Source organism: Haliotis rubra, unplaced genomic scaffold (assembly GCF_003918875.1).
Source record: "Haliotis rubra isolate DU_JTF1 unplaced genomic scaffold, ASM391887v1 Scf438, whole genome shotgun sequence".
Taxonomy (NCBI): Eukaryota; Metazoa; Mollusca; class Gastropoda; order Lepetellida; family Haliotidae; genus Haliotis; species Haliotis rubra.
Window position 1 is genome coordinate 367,262 of NW_025767122.1, and position 24,177 is coordinate 391,438.

The window sequence follows — 24,177 nt, forward strand, 5'->3', positions numbered from 1 at the left end:
CGATACCCTCATCAATGAAGAACGTGTAAGACGTTGGTTTCAACCCACACGCCTGACAGACAACAACGCTGGCCATGATCCACAACCCTGCCAAAGGACACAACCTTATCGTTCTTATGTTATGATGTTACAGTTATGATGTTCTGATGTTACAGTTCATGCCATTTGTAAACAAAAGATCAGGGACGCCCCTAATCCTGCCTCTTTTGTCAAAGTGTTCTTGTTTGCGGGGGAAAATAAAACGTTTGAAAAATGTCAACCTAGTGTTGTTATTGTTGGCATTGAAATGAACCCTGCTTTTGAGAGAGATGAATGGCCCTGAAAAGTGCCGTTTTTTAGAGTGTACCTCACTCAAGGGACCAGAGCTGGCACCTGCACTGACACGGCTGGATGGCCATCTTTGTTTTCACTGGGCACTTGCTCCCATGAGTGAGGCGACGGATGTAGGTGTCCTTCCAGACAGTACCGCAGTACACGCATTGAAAGGTCCCGTTATATTCGATGCTACCGTTGACATAGACGGGCAGGCAGCCATGGCATTGGTGGCACTGCCATGCCGGTAAGGGTGGCGAGGACGAGGGTGCCTCCAATGACATTAATTCCAAGTCCCAGTTCTCCATCCTGTCCATTGTAACACTGCTTCGGCCACCCCCTCTCATGATATATAGGAGGGCTAAGCCAATCAAAGACCATGGCGGCGCCACCACCTCACGGTGACGTCACCGGCGCCACGTCGACACGTCATCGATACCACGTCATCGATGACACGTCATCGCTGGCTCGTCGCCTGTATATAAACTCCTCAGTGAGGGCTATCTTGATGCAACATGAACGCAAGAAAAGTGGAAGTCATACGACCCGCACCTTACCGGAAAAACTGTGGTAGACGACAATGCTTGCGGTGCAGCCCTACCTTACAAGTGAAGACTGATATCAAAATGGAAGAGGCAGCAACAACACCTGCAAAACCGGTACTGATACCAACAACGGCAACAGAAGCAGCAGCAGCCCCACCACCACCACCACCACCTACCGAAAGAGTCATGGAAGCCCCACCACCACCAACAACAATGGCAGCCACATCGAAAACATTACCAAAATGGTCATCAAAATGGCGACTGATTATCTGTCCTACCTGTTTCAAAGCATATCCCTCGAATCGCTTTGATATCGTCCCAGGAGCTGACTTTTACATATGCCTCTACTGTTGGGAAGGGATCATCAAGAGAGGGCAACAGCAGAACGATGATGTGTGGCCCGGAAAATTTATTTTTCGGGGTCTCCATCTCCTCTGTGAATGTTAACCTGTCTTGTTCACATACCAACGGCCCTTTTCAGGGCCACCCACCTCGCTCGAAAGAAAACCTGATTGACAAAAGCTTTAACCACACACACACACACTACTCTAGCCACGCCATCGTCCCCCTCACCACTCTCCCTCCCTCCCTCCCTCCTTCCCTCTCCTTTCCTCTCCTTCCCTTCCCTCTCCGTCCCGTCTGCCGCTCGTCCGTTCCGCCATCTTGAAATGCGTCTACGCTCGCGAGATCCCGCGAGAGGCCACGAGATCCCGCGAGATCCCACCGGATGGGACGCCATCTTGAAACGCGTCCGCCATCTTGACCCCGGAGATGACGTCATCGTCATGCGTGCGCACCCACCGGAACCGGACGTGGCGTCATCGCGATGCGTGCGCACACACCGGAACCGGAACCCAAGTGATCTTCCCCTGACCGGAAGTGACTGATCCAAGATGGCTGCGCCCACGGTGACCGGATGTGCCGCCATCTTGAAAAAGACCCCAGGGAGACACTCATGGTGCATACTAAAATTAGGATTCAAATACAAAGTCCGGAATGATATCCACATTAACCTTATGATAAAAAGGAATATGATTCAGTGACGTTATTTTACAGGTGGACAATCACTGTCGATCACCGTGTTTGGTTGGGAAGTAGTCTGTCTGTCACTGACCTAATGCATGAAATGACTATGCTGTTTGTTGCACGCAGCAATATTCCAGCTATGTAGTGCCAGCCTGTAAATAATCAAGTCTGGACCAGACAATCCAGTGATTGACATCACGAGCATCGATCTACGCAGTTGGTATACGATGACATGTGTCAACCAGGTCAGTAAGCCTGACCTTCCAATTCCGTTAGTCGCCTCTTACGACAAGCATAGGATACTGAAGATCAATTTTAACTCGGATCTTCACGGGAGACAAGCATGGGTTACTGAAGATCAATTTTAACTCGGATCTTCACGGGTAGTAATGACTATGTGGCTGATTGTGATTATCAACTGTATTAGAGACGACAGCGGCGGCGACGGCGACGGCGACGGCGACGGTTACGACCGTGAAAAAAGGCGAAAATTTTCTGGTTCAAATGATCCTTTGAAACAGATTCCTTTTGCCCCAACCACCTTCTCCATCACGCACGCACGCATGCACGCACGCACGCACGCAGACGCACAAGTGCAATAGTGTTATATAAGTGCACTCAAGACCTAAACATGTAAACAATGTTTAACATAACGAAACTATGTATGATCACATGAGATCCACGGTCGGTGGACACGCTCAGGCGAATCTTACATCCCCATTACGATGACACATTTATCACGGCCAACAGTTGTCATAAACAAAGTGAAAACTAGAAACGGTCACAGAAAAACAAAGTCGAAGCCATTGTATGAAGAAAAAATGTTTGTTCTGTCTTTGTTCTGACATATGGCACAGACCTTTGGTATATATGTACCCGAAACAAATACTATTTTCCTAGCAACCGTCATGTTGACTTCACTACAGTACCAGTTTGTGCCTGAGGCGATGACATCTCGAAGCTCCAAACACTGCCAGATTAGGTTAAGGCCACTGCATAGGATGCATCTTGACAGTGTGTTGAGCTTTAAAAGTACTTTTGTTCCGTGATATTGTCTACCAGCCAACTATTTCACACCTTACTATTGATTTCCTCACAACTAATTTATATTCTTGTCATATCCTGTATAATTCACACTGTGAAGGAACAAGCACTGTGATGTAAATGGAGCCGATTATTTCAGTAACAATGAGATATAAAAAGATTAAGGCAGTATGTTTGTTTTGTGGGTTTCGACAGAAACATCCTGAATACGCAATCACCCAGACACTATCATTACAAATCATTAGGAATATAATGAATACAAACGTTAAACGTGAAAAGGTAAACCATCAGTTATTTTCAGCGACAAAACATATAAGAGATCGTCTGTGGCTGTTCTATTCACTATGCATAACCACCCTTTGTTATGGCAGGATTTGCTGATGGTTGAATCAATTCCTCGATACAAATAGTCACAAAGTGTCTGAATGAGTTTGCAGTAAATGGTACAAATACGTTTTGTGTTTCATTTCCCCGGGGTTTTTTTCAGAATATTTCACGCAAAGCTGACAAATTTCACAAATTAGTGAGTGGTTGGGTTTCACACCGTTTTTAGCAATATTCCAGCAACATCACGGTGGGGGACACACATTGGACCCATATGGGGAATCGAACCCGGGTCTTCGGCGTGACGAGCGGACGCTTTAACCACTTGGTTACCCCACCGCCCCATTTATAAATTAGAATTGTGATGTTCTTAATCATTGTTAGTAGCTACATGTCTATTAAATGAGTCCGCAATGTCTAAATGCGACTGATCGAAAGGTTTTCAAAATTTAGAGTTATGCCGGTAATGGAACCCTGGAGTTCCAGGACGATCCATTACAAATTAACCACTGTACTACCTCACGTCCCGAGCTTCTACATCCGCATACCGGGCACTGACCAGGATTCTCTGAAGGTGACACATGTGGCCTACCTGAAAAATCACAATCTCCTGAACAGCTGAGGTGTTTTTTTCGGTTATCTTTGTTACGTTGGGGCCAGCAAACCAAAACGGTGATATAAGCAACAAAGCCATTTCTAGCCAAAGCTAGAATCCATGATTGTATGATTCTTCCTATATCCTGATCATTCTATTAGGAATCACTATGAAGCTTTGATAGCACCAGGTGTTCAAGAAAAGGTTGCAAATTTTGAAATGATGCCATTTGGTTTTATTGCTGCAATAAGTAGAGCCATGCAAATAACCCAGTCTCGTAAACGAACACGTGAGTGATATTATGAACATCGGCTCACGCTTTCAGAGTTCGATGACATGACGTTGATCCAGATTGACCACCAGCTCACTTTGGTCGCCTATCACGAGATACAGACTTACTCCTACCCGAATTCTCCAAAGGGTGTCCCCACGAGTGACTAGGTCGTAGTCACTATACAGTTAAGATGGAAAACATATATGGCTGTGACTTCGTCAAAAACAGCCTGGTTCCCTGGGTCCGTTGCGCCTGCGCTACGCTCCGACACTGACCCAGGCAACCACTGCCGAATGGCGGCCTTCACTGCAGGGAGACGCGCCATACATTTACTATAGTAAATCAGAGAACGGGTGGTTAGAATTTTTTCATAGCATTTTCATCGATACTATGGCAAAGTATACGTCACCAGAACAACACCCATCGTTACTTTCAATGCACGAACACGTTATTTAAGCAGTTTCGAGACACGAAAATCGTCGTTACATGGGCGATATGTAAACAATGACACACACTGTATTTTCATCACCGACATGTGCTTTGATATTTCGTGTCAGCTCGCTATTACCACGAAATCGTACACATAGAACATGGTTCTGAACGACCAAATTAATTGAATATAGTTAGGATCTTTATTTTAGCAAATTTGATGACGAAAATATCGCCGATTATGTCCCGTGTCTTCTATCGTTTCAGGGTTGGTTTAGCGCATATATTTTTCGACCGCCTTGTGAAATTACAAGGTAAAGTGTTTAGGATGGATAATGTTAATGACAGGGTTTGTCATTCTGATATTTAGCCTCTACAAAACAACATGAAACAGTTAACATATATACCAACATCAGTCAGAAATGTTTATGATTATAATAAACATGGTGAATCAAATGATCTATATACAAACATACACACACATATACAGCTCAAAACAATGAATTTGATACTTTATATTACTAAACTGAATATATAAAAATACATGGTATGATCAGTATGTTAATACATTGGTATAACATATATGTGAAGAAGAACTTTTTAGACAGATGAACAGTCCACTATTTGTGAACTGTTGAATTAACGGTGATTTTTACCAATGAAACCTGTCATGAGAACTGTAATTTTTATGGCTTTAAGCCAGTATCAGAGTACACATTTGCTGTACATTGACTATTTTGAGCAGGATTACCCTGGTGTTATTAGAATACATCTGATACAAATCATCTGATATGAGGAATTTTTCAGTCAGATATCACTTAACTAGTTTGGTTAAATGCTGCTATGGACTCTTTGTTTTACTTTATTATACTTTACAGCAGTGCATGCATACATGATTCAACACACCATCAGTGATTTTGTTTTGAATTTCTGGTAATTTGCTTTGTACTTGTTGATCAGTTCACTATTGTGATTATATTTTTTTTAAATCAAAAGTTTATGGTGTGTATCTTGAAATTGTGTCTTTATATAGATATTGGGTAGTGTGTTAACACCTAAACTTATTTGGACTAAAGCACTAACTACTCTTGGTGCACGGGATAAGAAGGCTGTTATGACATTGTACAGATGTCAAAAGAAGTTGAAAATATACCATGTCAAGAATAATTATGATATTTTAAAAAATTTTTTTTATCACTTTATTTCTTTATAATGGGTACCTAATTTATGCATTTGTGGTACATGTAAATATTATAAAACAAGGACATGGGTGGTAGATAATCCGTAGGCTATAAGAATACATTTGTTGTTGCAATTTATGTGAAGAGGTTATGGCAAGATGACCAAAAGGTGAAGAATTTACCATAGTTGCAGTGCGAAAAAGCAGCACGTTTGTCAATTTCATACAAGGTGTGTAGATAATTTTTTTTATCCAGCAATCTGTGGATGCGAATTGAAACATCTCTTTGCATATATATAGTATTTTGTTGCGATGATAATAAGGTTTAGTACATCATTTCTTTTTTCTTTATATCCAAAGATGATATGTTTTGCATCCAGAATTAATTTTGTGCCTGTTTCTTGTTCAATCCAGGCTTTGAGTTGCTTCTACAACGTTTTCACATGTACACATTCACAAAATACGTGGATAATTGATTCCATTTTAACCTTACAGAATAATTATGATATTTAATGCTATGATTGTTCCTATAGTGTGTAATGGTGCAGAAGTACAGGGGACCTCATACTGTAAAATTATTGAAGACGTATAGCATAAAATTTGTAAATGGTTTCTCAAAACAGCAAACAATGTTATGGTTTGGGAGAATGTGGCAGAACCCTCTCCAACTTGTGCACTTCCCAAGGTATTGGTGCAGGCTACTGTATTTGGATGAACGCAAACTGCCTCGCCAATGCCGTACCTCAAATTAAATATATTCTTTTTAGACTCATTCATATTTAGAATATTCTGATTTGAATATGTGCGGTCAGCACAAGATGTGAAGATATTTATTCGCCCGATTCCTTCTATTAACAGCATTTTAAATCACTGTTAAATGTCGAAATGAAACTTATACTCCATATCCCTGTACACCTAAGACTAGCCATGGCTCTTTTCAGATGTAGTAGGTTTAAACTTCCAGTCGATTTTGGAAGATACACAAATGTCCCCCTACACTGAATGACTGTAAATATTGTATATTAAGGGGAAGATATTTAGTTGAAGATGAGTTTCATATGCATGTATTGCTTGTATGTGAGCATTACTCAGCCATAAGAATTATGTATGGGTCTTAAACAATTATATATAAAGTCCCACACTGTAACATTTTTTATCAGATCGATGATCATGCTGTTGATCTCTGGATTGCCTAGTCCAGACTCGATTATTTACAGACCGCCGCCATATGGCTTGAATACAGCCGAGTGCAGCCTTAAACAACAAACCAACCAACATCTTTTGTCGAAATTCTTTCATCTGAAAACTTCGACAGACAGACAAGACAACTTTGATGTTGTATATAACTCATGTCTATATTTATATTAAACAGCTAAGGGAATTGTAATAGATTGCTTCATTGGCTTGAGTGTTTCATGCAATCAAAGATAGTCTGTATTAAACTGTCTGTTTATTGTGATTGTAATACCAACAGGTTCCAAAACTGAATGTACCCCATTTCCCAACCCTCTCCAACCCCAGATATAGCTACAGTGTTTTTATGTCATAGGAAATGGACACATTATGAAATTTTAATAACTGTTTTTTACTAAACATGTCTTTAACGAACATGAGCCCCATCTAGGAGTATTGTTTATCAGTGTGTTTTAGACAATGCGCACTTTCCTTTTTATGAGTCGGCTCTTTCAAAACAAGCTAAAACACACACGGTTGTGAATATTTCATAATGTGTCCGTTTTCCTATCATATAAAAAACTGTAGCTTTGTATGGGGTGGGGAATGGGGTACATTCAATGTTATATATAAAGGTCCGATGTGTAATCAACTTCCCTGTAGAATCACGCAGATGCTGCCATACTATGACTATTGTTAAACTTTTAAAGATCAATGCCCATTGCATCACCGTGATCAGCCCCATGCAAAATGGAAGAACAGATATGGATGTTATATTGAAATGATATATGCCAAATGAATACAAATAATAAATAGGCCGTATTCTTCTAATATTATTCCATTTTTGAAATCACATACATTGTTAAAAAACCCATTGTTGAATAAATCATTTATGTGTTTCAAATGTATTAGAAATAATTATTATTAATTACATTATGTGGTAACAACCATTTTCTAGTTACTATTACTGGGCGTTCAGTTTATTTCCAACACACAAAACAGGAGAAATGGGGAACAAATCATCGAATTACACGTCATCATATTTGCTATAATAAAGATGCTAACTATATTCAATCAGTGTGGTCGTTCAGATCCATGTTTTATGTGTACGATTTTGTGGCAATAGCGAGCTGACACGAAATATCAAAGCACATGTCGGTGATGAAAATACAGTGTGTGTCATTGTTTACATATCGCCCATGTAACGACGATTTTCGTTCCTGAACTGCTTAAATAACCTGTTAGTACATTGAAAGTAACGATGGGTGTTGTTCTGGTGACGTATACTTTGCCATAGTATCGATGAAAATGCTATGAAAAAATTCTAACCACCCGTTCTCGGATTTTACTATAGTAAATGTATGGCGCGTCTCCCTGCAGTGAAGGCCGCCATTCGGCAGTGGTTGCCTGGGTCAGTGTCGGAGCGTAGCGCAGGCGCAACGGACCCAGGGAACCAGGCTGCGTCAAAAACAGTTTTTTTCTATCATGTGCGATGAAGATATCTATTAAAAATCTTTGACTGTTACTTACCAGTTCTGGAACATGATATAAATGGCGAACGTTTCTTGAGAACGACGTCTTGGGCAAGAGAAGAAGCGAGAGCATACCTTCCCAAACACTAAACAAGATTTTAGTAAAAATATGTAAAATTTCATAACATTTCCAAGCGTTTCACCTTTCTAATACGAATTAGAAGATTTTCTGACATATGAAACAGGCCTTTGTTATAGATGTACCAAACAAATACTATTTCCCTAGTAACCGTCATGTTGACTTCATAACAAAACTAGTTTATTCCCGAGGCAATGACACCTGAAAGCTCGAAGCTCTTTATTTGTTGAGCATATAATGTAGCTCCTAAAACGAGCCACAATTCTCTAAAACACAACAAAACAAATGGCGCAATGGATCTATTCAAGATTTTATCATTGAAAATGCCGAAACAAATTGACGATTTACTTATATTTCTCATCCAAGCTTCACAACCAGCTGTTACAAATAGAGATAAATAAAATTAGCTCCAGGCGTTATAGTAGTGATAATGTTCTCTCAAATAGAAGAAATAGATAAGTAGATAAATAGACATTATAATCCTAGTATGCAACAATTCAAACTTAAACATGGGTCTCATTAACCTATTCAGACAATGACCTACTTTTCAGCCGATCGGAATTTTCTCGTGTGAAAGTGAAAAGAGACACTACAAACACCTATGGTTACACTGAATTCCAATTTCTTGTTTCATAAGAAAATGGTATTTACAAATGAATTTCTATATTTTATTGCAAGGTGTAGGCAGCATGATCTTAACTAAGACGTCACAGACTGCCCCAGTTTGATGAGGTCGTAAAAGGATTCACAAGTCATCTGGCTCACTGGTTACACCTGTTATTTGGTGTTTGCGCTTATTCAGTGTAGTTCTATAACGCACAATATGATTGATATAATATCAAGTCCGTACCAGACCGTCTAACTTTTCTAGCGGGAGAGCCTCGTTTAGAGATTTCCACGTTTCCAGGTTTCTGTTTGTCAGTGCTCGCTGTACGACAGAGCACGCTGCACGACATTTTTGCAAGGATTAGAAGGAGCGTAGTGTTGCAATATACAAGTGCTTAGGTGTATCCAATAATACTGATTAATATTTATGTATCCGGTTGAATGACTTGGTCTCAAAATTCTGGACTGGTTATTGTACTAAGTTGCGCAATAGGACGGAACCCAGTCAGCAGGAAACGAGACTGAGGTGTAGTCAATGTTTTGACTTTGGTCGTTAGAAACATCCGGGTTCAACCTCGCTCAATTTAGGTGGTAAACTTTAGAAAAATGGGAGAAGATGGAGCACATGTACTCATATAATAGCCTATAAAACACAATGCCACTTAATAAAATGTTCTGTTAAACGACTGTTTGGAATTAACTTCCCATGGACTTGGCTTGTTGAACACAGCCGTACTCATCGCATGGCCGCACATCGAGGGCTGCAAGGAGCTATGATTACATTGTGTGTGAAACATGCATGTGAAATTATATCTTTAAGAAAGCATTTGTGAAGACTGTCTGTAATTAATGATAAGCTTCGTTTAAAATATGTGCGTGAGGTCAAATGTTGTCATGACTGACTGATTGAGTTTGGTTTTACGCCGCTTTTAGCAATATTCCAGCAACATCACGGCGGGGGACACCAGAAATGGGCTTCACACATTGTGCCCATGTGGGGAGTCGAACCCGGGTCTTCGGAGTGACGAGCCAACGCTTTAACCATTAGACTACCCCACCGCCCCAAATGTTGTCATGGGTGATAGATGGTGTAAATACGCTGATCGGACGGTGTACCACTGGAGTACTCACCATAAATTTCCCTTTAAGAAACGTGGTACTTGTAGATGTGAGTTGATATGAGAATTCGAATTAAAGCTTCAGTCAGGTGAAGACGGAAATCTTGACAGCTGTCGAATTTTGTGTTGTCATGCCAATACACGATTATTGTAATGACGTAATACATAAAACCGCGTTGTTTCATAATCATGGCAGTAATGTTAGGTGTAGGCAGCATGACCTTAACTAAGACGTCACAGACTGTCCCATTTCGATGAGGTCGTAAAATGATTCACAATTCATCTGGCTCACTGGTTACACATGTTATGTAGTGTTTGCGCTTATTCAAGGTAGTTCTGTAACACACAATATAATTGATATAATATCAAGTCCGTACCAGACCGCCTAACTTTTCTAGCGCGGCAGAGCCTCGTTTTGTGATTTCCACGATTTCCAGGTTTCTGTTTATCGGAGCTCGCTGTACGACAGAGCACGCTGCACGACATGTTTGCAAGGATTAGAAGGAGCGTAGTGTTGCAATATACAAGTGCTTAGATGTATCCAATAATACTGATTAATATTTATGTATCCGGTTAAATGAATTGGTCTCATAATTCTGGACTGGTTATTGTACTAAGTTGCGCAATAGGACGGAACCCAGTCAGCAGGAAACGAGACTCTTGTGTAGTCAATGTTTTGACTTTGGTCGTTACGAACATCCGGGTTCCACCTCGCTCAATTTAGGTGGCCTGTTAGTGATTATATTTCAGTAAGTGGTAAACCTCAGAAAAATGGGAGAAGAAGGAGCACATGTACACATATAATAGCCTATAAAACACAATGCCACTTAATAAAATGTTCTGTAAAACGACAGTTTGGAATTAACTTCCCATGGACTTGGCTTACTGAACACATCCGTACTCATCGCATGGCCGCACATCGAGGGCTGCAAGGAGCTGTGATTACATTATGTGTGAAACATGCATGTGGAATTATATCTTTAAAAAAAGCATTTGTGAAGACTGTCTGTAATTAATAATAAGCTTCGTTTAAAATATGTGCGTGTGGTCAGATGTTGTCATGGGTGATAGATGGTGTAAACACGCTGATCGGACGGTGTACCACTGGAGTACTCAACACAAATTTCCTTTCAGAAACGTGGTACTTGTCGATGTGAGTTGATGTGAGAATTAAAATTTAAGCTTCGTTCAGGTGAAGACGGAAATCTTGACAGCTGTTGAATTTTGTGTCGTCATGCCAGAATACACACCCTGTTGATAACAAACACATGGACACCTTAGATTATTGTAATGACGTAATACATAAAACCTTGTTTCATAATCATGGCAGTAATGTTGTAAGTTTTTAACTCACTGACAAAAAATGACAGAACTCATGAACACCTCGTAATACAATCCTGACAGAACTCATGAACACCTCGTAATACAATCCTGACAGAACTCATGAACACTTCGTAATACAATCCTGACAGAACTCATGAACACCTGGTTATACAATCCTAACAGAACCTATGAACACCTGGTTATACAATCCTGGCAGAACTCATGAACACCTGGTTATTCAATCCTAACAGAACCTATGAACACCTTATTATACAATCCTAACAGAACCCACGAACACCTGGTTATACAATCATGGCAAAATACACGAACACCTTATTATACAATCCTGACAGAACCCATGAACACCTGGTTATACAATCCTAACAGAACCTATGAACACCTGGTGATACAATCATGGCAAAATACACGAACACCTTATTATACAATCCTGACAGAACCCATGAACACCTGGTTATACAATCCTAACAGAACCTATGAACACCTGGTGATACAATCATGGCAAAATACACGAACACCTTATTATACTATCCTGACAGAACCCATGAACACCTGGTTATACAATCCTAACAGAACCTATGAACACCTGGTGATACAATCATGGCAAAATACACGAACACCTTATTATACATTCCTGACAGAACCCATGAACACCTGGTTATACAATCCTAACAGAACCTATGAACACTTGGTTATACAATCGTGGCAGAACCCATGAACACCTGGCTATACAATCATGGCAGAAAGCAGACCCCGTGAATCGGGAAATAAAACAGACAAAACCTTTAACATTTTCCTTAATCACTAAAATACCTGCATAACGCAGATCGTATTGTACGATTTCACTTGTATCATAGGCATGTGTTTATGAATCCCTTTGCAATAGTTTGATGACAGGTGTTCGGGGAAAGAACAGCGTATCCTGCCCCAAGAGTTTCCCCAGTTACAAACACATACAAAGGCATTTGAATTATTCACATGGAAAACACAGTAGTATATGTTACAAGACAAAATAGCGTAAAATATTACAGCTGTAAATAATCCAATCTCGACAAGACAAACCAGATTGTATAGCCAGGTGTTCATGGGTTCTGTCAGGATTGTATAACCAGGTGTTCATGAGTTCTGCCAGGATTGTATAACCAGGTGTTCATGGGTTCTGTCAGGATTGTATAACCAGGTGTTCAAGAGTTCTGCCAGGATTGTATAACCAGGTGTTCATGGGATCTGTCAGGATTGTATAACCAGGTGTTAATGAGTCCTGTTAGGTTGTATAACCCAGGTGTTCATGGGTTCTGTTAGGATTGTATAACCAGGTGTTTATTGGTTCTGTCAGGATTGTATAACCAGGTGTTAATGAGTGATGTTAGGTTGTATAACCCAGGTGTTCATGGGTTCTGTCAGGATTGCATAGCCAGGTGTTCATGAGTTCTGCCAGGATTGTTTAACCAGGTGTTCATGAGTTCTGCCAGGATTTATAACCAGGTGTTCATGAGTTCTGCCAGGATTGTATAACCAGGTGTTCATGAGTTCTGCCAGGATTGTTTAACCAGGTGTTCATGAGTTCTGCCAGGATTGTATACCCAGGTGTTCATGGGTTCTGCCAGGATTGTTTAACCAGGTGTTCATGAGTTCTGCCATGATTGTATAACCAGGTGTTCATGAGTTCTGCCAGGATTGTATAACCAGGTGTTCATGAGTTCTGCCAGGATCGCATAACCAGGTTTTCATGAGTTCTGCCAGGATTGTTTAACCAGGTGTTCATGAGTTCTGCCAGGATTGTATAACCAGGTGTTCATGAGTTCTGCCAGGATTGTATAACCAGGTGTTAATGAGTTCTGCCAGGATTGTATAGCCAGGTGTTCATGAGTTCTGCCTGGATTGTATAACCAGGTGTTCATGAGTTCTGCCAGGATTGTATACCCAGGTGTTCATGAGTTCTGCCAGGATTGTATAACCAGGTGTTCATGAGTTCTGCCAGGATTGTATACCCAGGTGTTCATGAGTTCTGCCAGGATTGTATAACCAGGTGTTCATGGGTTATGTCAGGATTGTATAACCAGGTGTTCATGAGTTCTGTTAGGTTGTATAACCTGGTGTTCATGGGTTCTGTTAGGATTGTATAACCAGGTGTTCATGAGTTCTGTCAGGATTGTATAAGCTGGTGTTCTGCACCGGGTTGCAACGACATGCAACCATGTCACCACACCCGACTACCGCATCCATTCAGTGCCATGTGCTACTAGCAAATCATCCCACCCTAGAATACCCATGGGCTATATCCCTCCACACTATATAACACAGATGGGAGTATAATCTTGCATGTCTATGATCGTCATTTAGGAGATGGTAAAACATGAACCGTTTTTAGCTAAAAACGTGTCTATTGCTTGTGAGACGTTCATGAACACGTCTTGTCCCTTCATCCGATGAAGTCAACGGTGCGAAAAGTAGCCATAAACTGTCGTTACAAAGTGGTAGTATTCAACTCAGCGATTCAGGTCTTCATAAATCATTCACTTTAAAATAGTACATTGCTTCAGTGTCGTCATAGCTGCAAATCCCTCCTGTTCCCCTGCCGTCAAGGATACAGATTGTGCAATGTCAACACATTGTACACGTATGGATTGTGTAATATCCTCATGCCTGCACATTGTACATATATACTCATGCCAATAATGGTTGTCACCGCCACCCCACCCCAACCCCCACACACCCCACACCTCCTCTCCAATAAAAACATTAGAAGGGGGTGACAACCATTATTGGCATGAATATATGTAGCATGCAGACATTAGTGTTAGCTTGAATTATTACCGTGATTCCTGGCAGCCAGCCCTGGTACTCCCCCGTCGGTCAAGAGCTTGGGAGGTACCAAGACTTGGGTACCAAGAACAATCGGGTACCACAACATGTTATTTCAAAAATCTTGTCAATCACTCTCAAGAGATATGACTGATTTTACAGATTTATAAAAGCGACAAGGACAGGTTTGTCTATATACGCCTGAGGCTGTATAAGGGCCTGCTCTAAAGAACTGCATTATTTTCATTTCCCTTGACTCCCTCCCACCATGGATGGACCTCCCAGTGTTGGGAGTCTTCACATTCTCCGAAATGTTCTTTGTGGGCTCGACAGGCAGCGCTTTATCGGAGATGTCTCATTCTCCGTCTGGGCTGTCTGTAAAGAGGACAAAGGGCTTACTATGCCAGGATCACCCAAACCATCTGTTTGTTTCAATCTGTAAAGTATACTGGGGGAACAAAGTAAGGGATCACATGAAATCACAAGTGTTCCCTTATTTTTTTCCAGGTTTCCTCACAAGCTATGTGATACTAAGCTTGTGAAGAAACCTGGAAAAATATAAAGGAACACTTGTCCTTTCATGTGATCCCATATGTTTTCCCCTCAGTATGTTAACACTATATTCATATGTAGCTAGCATGCTCATGGGGCATCAGAGTTATTACTCTGACCAACAACTCAGTGTGCGAACACATTACATTTTCAGCTTCCTGGGATGTATTCAGCTGTCTTTCAGACTCGAAAGTTTTGCATTCACGTACGCACTTCAACAAACCGTGTTCCCTTGGCAACGTGATGATAGGAGACTTTGCTACGAAGTCAGTTACCAAGCGTTCGGTATATACAAGCAACAAAGTCCTTTCAAGAAATGTCTGTCTATTGAGTAATTCCAATTGTATCAGATCATGTGTTTAAACATCACAGTCAGATTGTAGTTGTAATATGTGTTAGCGAAATGGTGTGTCTATCCTGCTCTCTGAATGGCAACAAACACAGAACAAAAACGCTATAAGAAATTCAAAGGAGCGTCAATTTTTCACGCAAAAACTGGGAACATATAACTCAAAATACTGAATGACATCGAATATCAGTTTTGTCACTGATACGTCAAATTCGGAAATGTTCCCCCAGTGTTTACCATAAAACTTTTGAAAACTTTACTATAAAGGCAATGAATCTTGTAACTCAAATCAAACATCTTTTGAACTAGTGTCGTTTGACACATTTTGAATCTTTCTTGAAAGAGCACGCTCGATCGTACCTCAAAAGTTGTGAAATGTAAACTTCAAAGGCGGGAACTTTTGCCATATTTCTTGACTTAAAGGAAAACTCGACTATTAAAAAGTTGAAGTTATCCCTTGTCATTCAGTCTTTTGATTTAATGACTTTTTAGTGAATTTTTGTTTTAATGACTTTTTTTGTGAATTTTTGTCAAAGATCAAGTCACTGCCAGAAGCTGCACTGCAACCACACATTTCGCCCCTGATAGTGATCTGACGTGGTTCCGGTCCCTGATAGTGATCTGACGTGGTTCCGGTTTACCTGGCTGAGGTCCACGATACTGATCAGGCATGGCTTCAGGCTCCTGATTCCGGGCTTCAGGTCCTGATAGTGACCTGACGTGGCTTCAGTTCCCCGATACTGACCTGACGTGGCTTCCGGTCCCTGATAGTGATCTGACGTGGTTCTTCCGGTCCCTGATAGTGATCTGACGTGGCTTCAGGCCCCCGATAGTGACCTTACCTGGCTTCAGGTCCACGATACTGATCAGGCGTGGCTTCAGGCTCCTGATAGTAACCTGGCGTGGCTTCAGGTCCCTGATAGTGACCTGGCGTGGCTTCAGGTCCCTGATAGTGACCCTGCGTGGCTTCAGGCTCCTGATAGTGACCCTGCGTGGCTTCAGGCTCCTGATAGTGAGTGGCTTCAGGCACCTGATAGTGACCTGGCGTGGCTTCAGGCTCCTGATAGTGACCTGGCGTGGCTTCAGGCCCCTGATAGTAACCTGACGTGGCTTCAGGTCCCTGATAGTGACCTGACGTGGCTTCAGGTCCCTGATAGTGACCTGGCGTGGCTTCAGGCTCCTGATAGTAACATGGCGTGGCTTCAGGCTCCTGATAGTGACCCTGCGTGGCTTCAGGTCCCTGAAAGTGACCTGACGTGGCTTCAGGTCCCTGATAGTAACCTGGCGTGGCTTTCCTGATAGTGACCTGGCGTGGCTTCAGGTCCCTGATAGTGACCTGCGTGGCTTCGTGGCTTCAGGTCCCCTGATAGTGATGCCCAGGACGATAGTGACCCTGCGTGGCTTCAGGTCCTGATAGTGACCTGCGTGGCTTCAGGTCCCCTGATAGTGACCTGCGTGGCTTCAGGTCCCTGATAGTGTGTGGCTTCAGGCTTTGAGGTGACCCTGATGGCTTCAGGTCCCTGATAGTGACCTGCGTGGCTTCAGGTCCCTGATAGTGACCTGACGTGGCTTCAGGGTACTGATCTGATAGTGATACTGACCAGGTGGCTTCCGGTAACTGAGGTCCCTGGCGTGGCTTCAGGCTCCTGATAGTAACCTGGCGTGGCTTCAAGCTCCTGATAGTGACCGGGCATGGCTTCAGGTCCCTGATAGTGACCTGACGTGGCTTCAGGTCCCTGATAGTGACCTGCGTGGCTTCAGGCTCCTGATAGTGACCTGGCGTGGCTTCAGGCTCCTGATAGTGACCCTGCGTGGCTTCCGGTCCCTGAAAGTGACCTGACGTGGCTTCAGGTCCCTGATAGTAACCTGGCGTGGCTTCAGGCTCCTGATAGTGACCTGACGTGGCTTCAGGTCCCTGATAGTGACCTGCGTGCCTTCAGGTCCCGGATAGTGACCCTGCGTGGCTTCAGGCTCCTGATAGTGACCTGCGTGGCTTCAGGTCCCTGATAGTGACCTGCGTGGCTTCAGGTCCCTGATAGTGACCTGACATGGCTTCAGGTCCTTGATAGTGACCTGGCGTGGCTTCAGGTCCCTGATAGTGACCTGCGTGGCTTCAGGTCCCTGATAGTGACCTGCGTGGCTTCAGGTCCCTGATAGTGACCTGACGTGGCTTCAGGCTCCTGATAGTGACCTGGCGTGGCTTCAGGCTCCTGATAGTGACCTGGCGTGGCTTCAGGCCCCTGATAGTGACCTGCGTGGCTTCAGGTCCCTGATAGTGACCTGACGTGGCTTCTGATAGGACCTGCCTCAGGATAGTGACCTGGCGTGGCTTCAGGCTCCTGATAGTGACCTGACGTGGCTTCAGGTCCCTGATAGTGACCTGCGTGGCTTCAGGTCCCTGATAGTGACCTGACGTGGCTTCAGGCCCCCGATAGTGATCTGACGTGGCTTCAGGTCCACGATACTGATCTGACGTGGCTTCAGGTCCACGATACTGACCAGGCGTGGCTTCCGGTAACTGATAGTAACCTGGCGTGGCTTCAGGCTCCTGATAGTAACCTGGCGTGGCTTCAAGCTCCTGATAGTGACCGGGCATGGCTTCAGGTCCCTGATAGTGACCTGGTGTGGCTTCAGGTCCATGACAGTGACCAGTCTACTATGTACATGACCACGTGACGACCTTCCGACATGTTACGGAATTTGTTTCTCAAACAGAATATTCAACAAGCTAAAAATACACATATCATGAGCTAAAGATACCGAGGGGGACTAGAACGAAATGTAATGAAACTTCCCAGCGAAACAAACCGCTAATAAACGCATATAGTTGTAGTGAATGAGTGAGTGAGTGTGTATGCTTTACGCCGCTTATAGCGATATTCCAGCTATATCACGGCTGAAATGGGCTTCTGGAACACCAGAAATGGGCTTCACACATTGCATCCCCATGTGTGGAATCGAACCCGGCTCTTCGGCGTGACGACCGAACGCTATAACCACTAGGCTACCCCACCGCTCCGCATATAAGCTTTATGCTATTGCTTAGACTCTCATACAGACCCTTAAACAAAATATATCCAAGAAAGCCCATGCAAGTCTAGGTTTCAACAGTTTCAGGCAGTGAAGAAAGACTCAGGACTCCTTATCAAATATTATAATTTTTTTTATTATGAACTGTATTTCTTCTGTAAAAAAATACGTTTATTTTAGAGATAAGTTGTTAGTCTAGCTTTTGCTGAAGTAATACTTTTCTGTAAATAACATCAGCGTGTTCAATAACAAAATGCTTGCTGATACTGTTATTTTATTGTTATTTCTTTTTAAAGTTTATAATAAAATAGAATATATAAGCATGCATAGATGAAATATAAACAACGTTATTGAAAGTGATACGTGGCTGCTCTCACTGCTGTGGGCGACGTGTTAAGACCGAGATCACAGTCTCCATACGCTGCCATCAGCCTCGTACATTATGCATCTCTGGCATTGTGACATGATGCAATATCCCCGTGACATGACACTCACTGAATGTATACTTCCGTAATCCCAGATCAGTCGTAATGCTACCAGCAAATCAATAATATATACCAGGCAGGTGATATTAGACGAGGGAGAGCTTTGAAAACACTGCGGAAACGTTTCAGGATTGATCCCACCTCGACGTTCGAACACCACATCAGTTATTGAGCCAAACGGGTGTTGCTATGCATTTCTGGTTGTGTTTGGGTGGACTTGACGAGTGGAATGTTTCCAGCATTTCTCTGATTGAGTTTTGGGTTGAAATGATCTAAACTTCACATTGATGAAACATGCGGGGAGCCCGGGATTCGAACCGGATTTGGCATCACTAAGGGAGTTAACTCTGCATTGCAATAGCAGCATCTTAGATGGTTGGTCACAGATGCCCTGACCCAAAGCAGGTCCCGTTCTAAACAATAAAATAACTGCATAATTTAAGTTTACAGTTTACATGCAGGACAACAAAAGTGTTTAAATTGTAGCAGCTTTGATATAATTCTATAACATACTATTATGTGATTTTTAACAATGCCCTTTACCCACGTGTTCCCTACAACAACATTATTCACAACCAATGTGCATGTTGTTGCCCACGGTATTGTCAATGTAGACAGAATGATTATATGATATGTTTTTAAGGTACTATGTAGGGAGTAGAAAGGTTTCCCCCGCGTCCTTAATATTTAGCATACCCCGGGTCACTGGTATTAAACGCCCACTCAAATCTTAAGCTTTCATGTTCTTGAAAAACTTTTCAGCTATGGAATAAAAGGTCTAAATTTAGACAGGAATAGCAGACTGAGAATTGTTTGCTAAGGCGAAGCTGAAAGAAAGATCGGTAAAGCGTGAATTTGATGAATGAAAGAAACTGACGAAAGAACAGTTTCGCGAAAGGCCACGCCTGAGTATATTCACGTGGAGACACAGTTATGGTTGCAAGCCTATATTACCGCGCCAGCTGAAGGGCTTGTCGAACCCTCCCTGTACACATTAGGGTACAATGGTGCAATATGTACCCGATTTAGAGGTAATGGGTGGTGTATATATATATATGCACTGGGAGTTTAGCCTGGAGACAGACACGAATAGCGTGGACAGCATGTGAGAGACGGGTTATGACCACAGGCTGGAGAAGATGCACGAAGCTTGTGGTATGTGTGTGTGCATAAGTCCGTCATCCCTTGCCACAGTCATCCAACCGTCACATCTCACCGATTCATGGTGAAATTAAGCAATAGTGTAAAGAAGTATGCTATGAAGGCTCACAGTAAAATGTATGGATGCAGACAGCCTACAAAAGATACATTTTGAAAATATATTTCTCTTTTTTTAATCCAGATTTTAATTTCCCAGGCTCTTGCCAGGCACTCATAGCCGTTACAGTCTTGTCACTCTTGGGCAGATAATATCTACACTGCTGAAGAGTAGCCAATGGGAGACTCATTGGAAACCTGTGGGGTTTTCTTAGGTTTGCATCCCAGCCTTTAATTAAAACTATGAATATTATTTGGATATTTAAGAAGAGGTGTGCAGATCACCCTTATGCATCTTCCAACCATGAGTGCAGCTGAACCGACCTTTACTTGGAGGAGGCATGTGTGACGCTACAGAGTGAGTGAGTGAGTTTAGGTTTACGCCGCATTCAGCAATATTCCAGTAATATCACGGCGGAGGACACCAGAAATGTGCTTCACACATTGTAGCCATGTGGGTAATCGAACGCAGATCTTCGGCGTGACGAACGAACGATTTAACCGCTAGGCTACCTCACCGTCCCTAGAGTAAAACATGACTGTATGCACAAAGGGGTATTCATATTGTACACACCTACATGTTGTTTTACGTGTGTCGTAAAACTACTTTTCGTGTTGCATGAATTTGAATGGTGCTCTACTTGATACTGAGGTCGCACATGACTGAATTATGTGATGATGGCTATTATGTATGCTGCGTGGGCAATTAGACCGTGACGTCTGTGAAGATGATGTAGCGATTAGTCGACTTGCATGACCAGCAATTTTGAAATGAAACACTTCGAAGAGCAAGCAGATATAACATCATGCCTACTGTGCCTTCTGATGGGCCCTATGCCTATCCATGACGCACTGTGTTGATGAAGTTGGTTACTAACTACTTTTCAACCTCATCCCTCCAAGGTTCTGTCAAAGTTGCTGGATCCCCATGGTAAAGAGGCCTTCTGATGGCGTAAAGAGTCCTCCAAATACAGAAATACGGATCCTCATTTGCATTATTCAGTGCCAGACAGGTCTAAATAGTTTGAAGAGAGGTGAAAACCGTCGGTGGTGAAGATGTTCAGTGAGTTTAGAACTGCTGTCAGGCAGTGCAGCCATGACGACAAAGTCTCATGCACAGATGCATTGTCCCGTTGGAAACATTTGTTTAGTCTCGTTACTCTGTTGCAATTTCCTGAGCAGACAAGCATAATATTGGCCATTCAATAATCTGATCAATCGGGAGGCAGTGAACCAGTAGTATTCCTTTTGTATCCTGGGAATTGCAGCTGCTGGAAAAGACTTTACCCTTTTCGGATGAGGGGAGGTGGGATGTTTCCACTGCTCCACTGTGACTCTTGTTTATGCTCGGCTGATAGTGGTGAACCCTAGATTCAGGGCCCCGTTCTGCAAAGAATTCTTAACACTTAGACGATCCAAACTTTAACATAGACTTACGACAGTCGCAATGCTAAGATCGCTTTGTGAATCGGGGCCCGGATGGGTCACAGTGACGTTAAGTTTTGAACCGGGGAGCGTTCTGACTCTTGTGGGCAGCGTTCGAAATTAACGTTGGGCCTTAGGCCCGAAGCATACTGAAAACCACTTGGACCCACAGCTTTTCTTTTCTGCAGGTCTCTATGGCCGGCAGCTTTTTCATCCCCAATAACTAAGAGTATTATTTTCTTATTAAAATACAGGACCTACACATTCTGATCAGGACCCACAACTGTTTATGGTTCTGGGTCCTTAGGGTCTGCAGCTTTTCAGGGTTGAGGGCACACGCTGTTTGTGGGTATTTATCCATAACATCATGTGCTGACCACAACCAAATACTCCACTTATACGCAGTTCCTTCAAGAAAAGCTCAGTACCAAAATATCAAATGACTCACGCATTCCCGCCAGGACGTGATGTCAACCCATGTGAAACACCACGACCCTTTTTGTCCCTGTAGGGAAGACATTATAAAACAGCATTTTAAAGGAGAGGCGGTTTTGAAACACGGGTATGGTTCAGAATATGTCTTTAAGAGTCAAACCAAGCGTTATATCAAGGGTATATGTTATATATATCAATATCTATATATAGTATCTGACTCATTTAACGCCCCATGGTTACCTTTCAGGGTGTTTCAACTGCTCTACAGACCTCTTTGAACGCCATCTGCACATACCGGGTAATCTTACTTAACTCATCGGTCGGTTGACTAGTACAATGGCGATACGGCTGGGCTATCATCAGTAGAAAACACGTCTCACGTCAACAGAAGCGAAAGACCACTAGGGGAAATGAGTTTGCATTTGAACCTGTTGTGCTGTTGTGTAACGCAATATTTATTCCGCCTTTACTATATTTCTATGGCATGTAATACATCAGTTCCAGATGAAACGTCGTTCTCAATTAACAGACTCTAATTGTCACAAATGGCGCAGTTGCGGAAGACCGTTGAAAATTAGAGGTGACACCAGGTGGTGGGAAGGGTAGTGTCAGTGATGTTCACCTTCGAGGCTCGTCAATTCTGGGTTCGAATTCTCAGTTGGGTGCAATATTTTAGTCCATTTCATGTGTGTTCCACCCGATGTAACACTGGTGGAATAATACTTGAAGCGGCGTTAAACCTTACTCACTCACTGATGCTCCGTTTCGCCTCAGACCCGTGAAGATCCGGGTTAGAATTGGTCTTCAGCGACTAACGGGATCGGGTGGTTAAGTTTGCTGACTTGCTTGACACATGTCACCGTATCCCAAATGGGTAGACCAACGCTCATTATCATGCACCCAGTACACCACTACCATTTACTTAGTACACCATTACCTTCACCAAGTGCAACACTACGATTAACTTAGTACACAAATACCATTTACCCAGTACACCACTTTCATTAACCTAGTACACTACTGCCATTTACCCAGGATACCACTACCATTTACCCAGGATACCACTGCCAATTACCCAGTACACCACTTTCATTAACCTAGTACACCACTGCCAATTACCCAGTACACCACTACCATTTACCCAGGATACCACTTTCATTAACCTAGTACACCACTACCATTTACCCAGGATACCACTACCATTTACCAAGCACACCACTGTCATTAACGTAGTACACCACTACCATTTACCCAGTCCACCACTACCATTTACCCAGGATACCACTTTCATTAACCTAGTACACCACTGCCAATTACACAGTCCACCACTACCATTTACCCATGATACCACTACCATTTACCCAGGATACCACTTTCATTAACCTAGTACACCACTGTCATTAACGTAGTACACCACTACCATTTACCCAGTACACCACTACCATTTACTTAGTACACCATTACTTTCACCAAGTGCAACACTGTCATTAACGTAGTACACCACTACCATTTACCCAGTACACCGCTATTATTTACCCAGGTCACTACAACCATTTACCAAGGACACCACTGCTATTTACCCATTACATCCCTAACATCTACCCAATACACCAATATCATTTACCCAATTAATCACTACCATTTACCCAGTACCTCACGTTCCTTTACACAGTACACCACTACCATTTAACCAGTACATCATTTTCCCTGTACATCACTACCATTTACCCAGTACATCTTGCCTTGTGAGTGGAACTTCCATTGTGCGGGCCCGCGGGGTACGGACTCTGCAGTGCATTAATTACTCAGCTCCACAGGGTGCTTCTATATCAATGAATTATGTAATACTTTAAGGGTCATTCTCACATAATCCCGTCCTGTAAATAACGTTTAAATGTGCAAAGAATCCGTGTCGACAAAATCTCGCGTACTCGGGATCTCATATTTGCAATTTACCTGGTTTCCCTATTTTGTAGATATATTACCACCCGTGGTGGGGAATTCAGTGAGTGGTGATATACCGTGATGACAGCGTCAACTCTAAACCCGTCATGCAGCTACCGCCGTATGCATACCTGGGATATGAATATGCATGAAGTCTGACTGTTTGCAAATCGACCGATGCATAATAATGCATACAATCGTTACATTGTATTTCACTTTTATTTCGCGTTTTTTTTTCATTTTGCTACCCGTGGTGGTGATTGTCGATAAGCTTTGATGTTGAATGCATGCCTATTCATAAGGAATGAGGCGAATAT

At 42.6% G+C, this 24,177-nt stretch overlaps 2 protein-coding genes across 2 annotated transcripts; one reads left to right on the forward strand and one right to left on the reverse strand.

Moving 5' to 3' along the window:
• Nucleotides 1-938: 938 nt before the first annotated feature.
• Nucleotides 939-16,583, forward strand: LOC124289258 (foot protein 1 variant 2-like). Its single transcript, XM_046725865.1, has 3 exons — nucleotides 939-1,102; nucleotides 14,411-14,480; nucleotides 16,107-16,583. The coding sequence occupies exons 1-3, from the start codon at nucleotides 939-941 to the stop codon at nucleotides 16,581-16,583; spliced, it is 711 nt and encodes a 236-aa protein (XP_046581821.1).
• Nucleotides 16,584-16,638: 55 nt separating this feature from the next.
• LOC124289259 lies at nucleotides 16,639-17,880 on the reverse strand. Its single transcript, XM_046725866.1, has 2 exons — nucleotides 17,446-17,880; nucleotides 16,639-17,109 (listed from the first exon to the last, which is right to left on the reverse strand). Exons 1-2 carry the CDS (start codon nucleotides 17,878-17,880, stop codon nucleotides 16,639-16,641), a joined length of 906 nt encoding a protein of 301 aa, XP_046581822.1.
• Nucleotides 17,881-24,177: the final 6,297 nt, after the last annotated feature.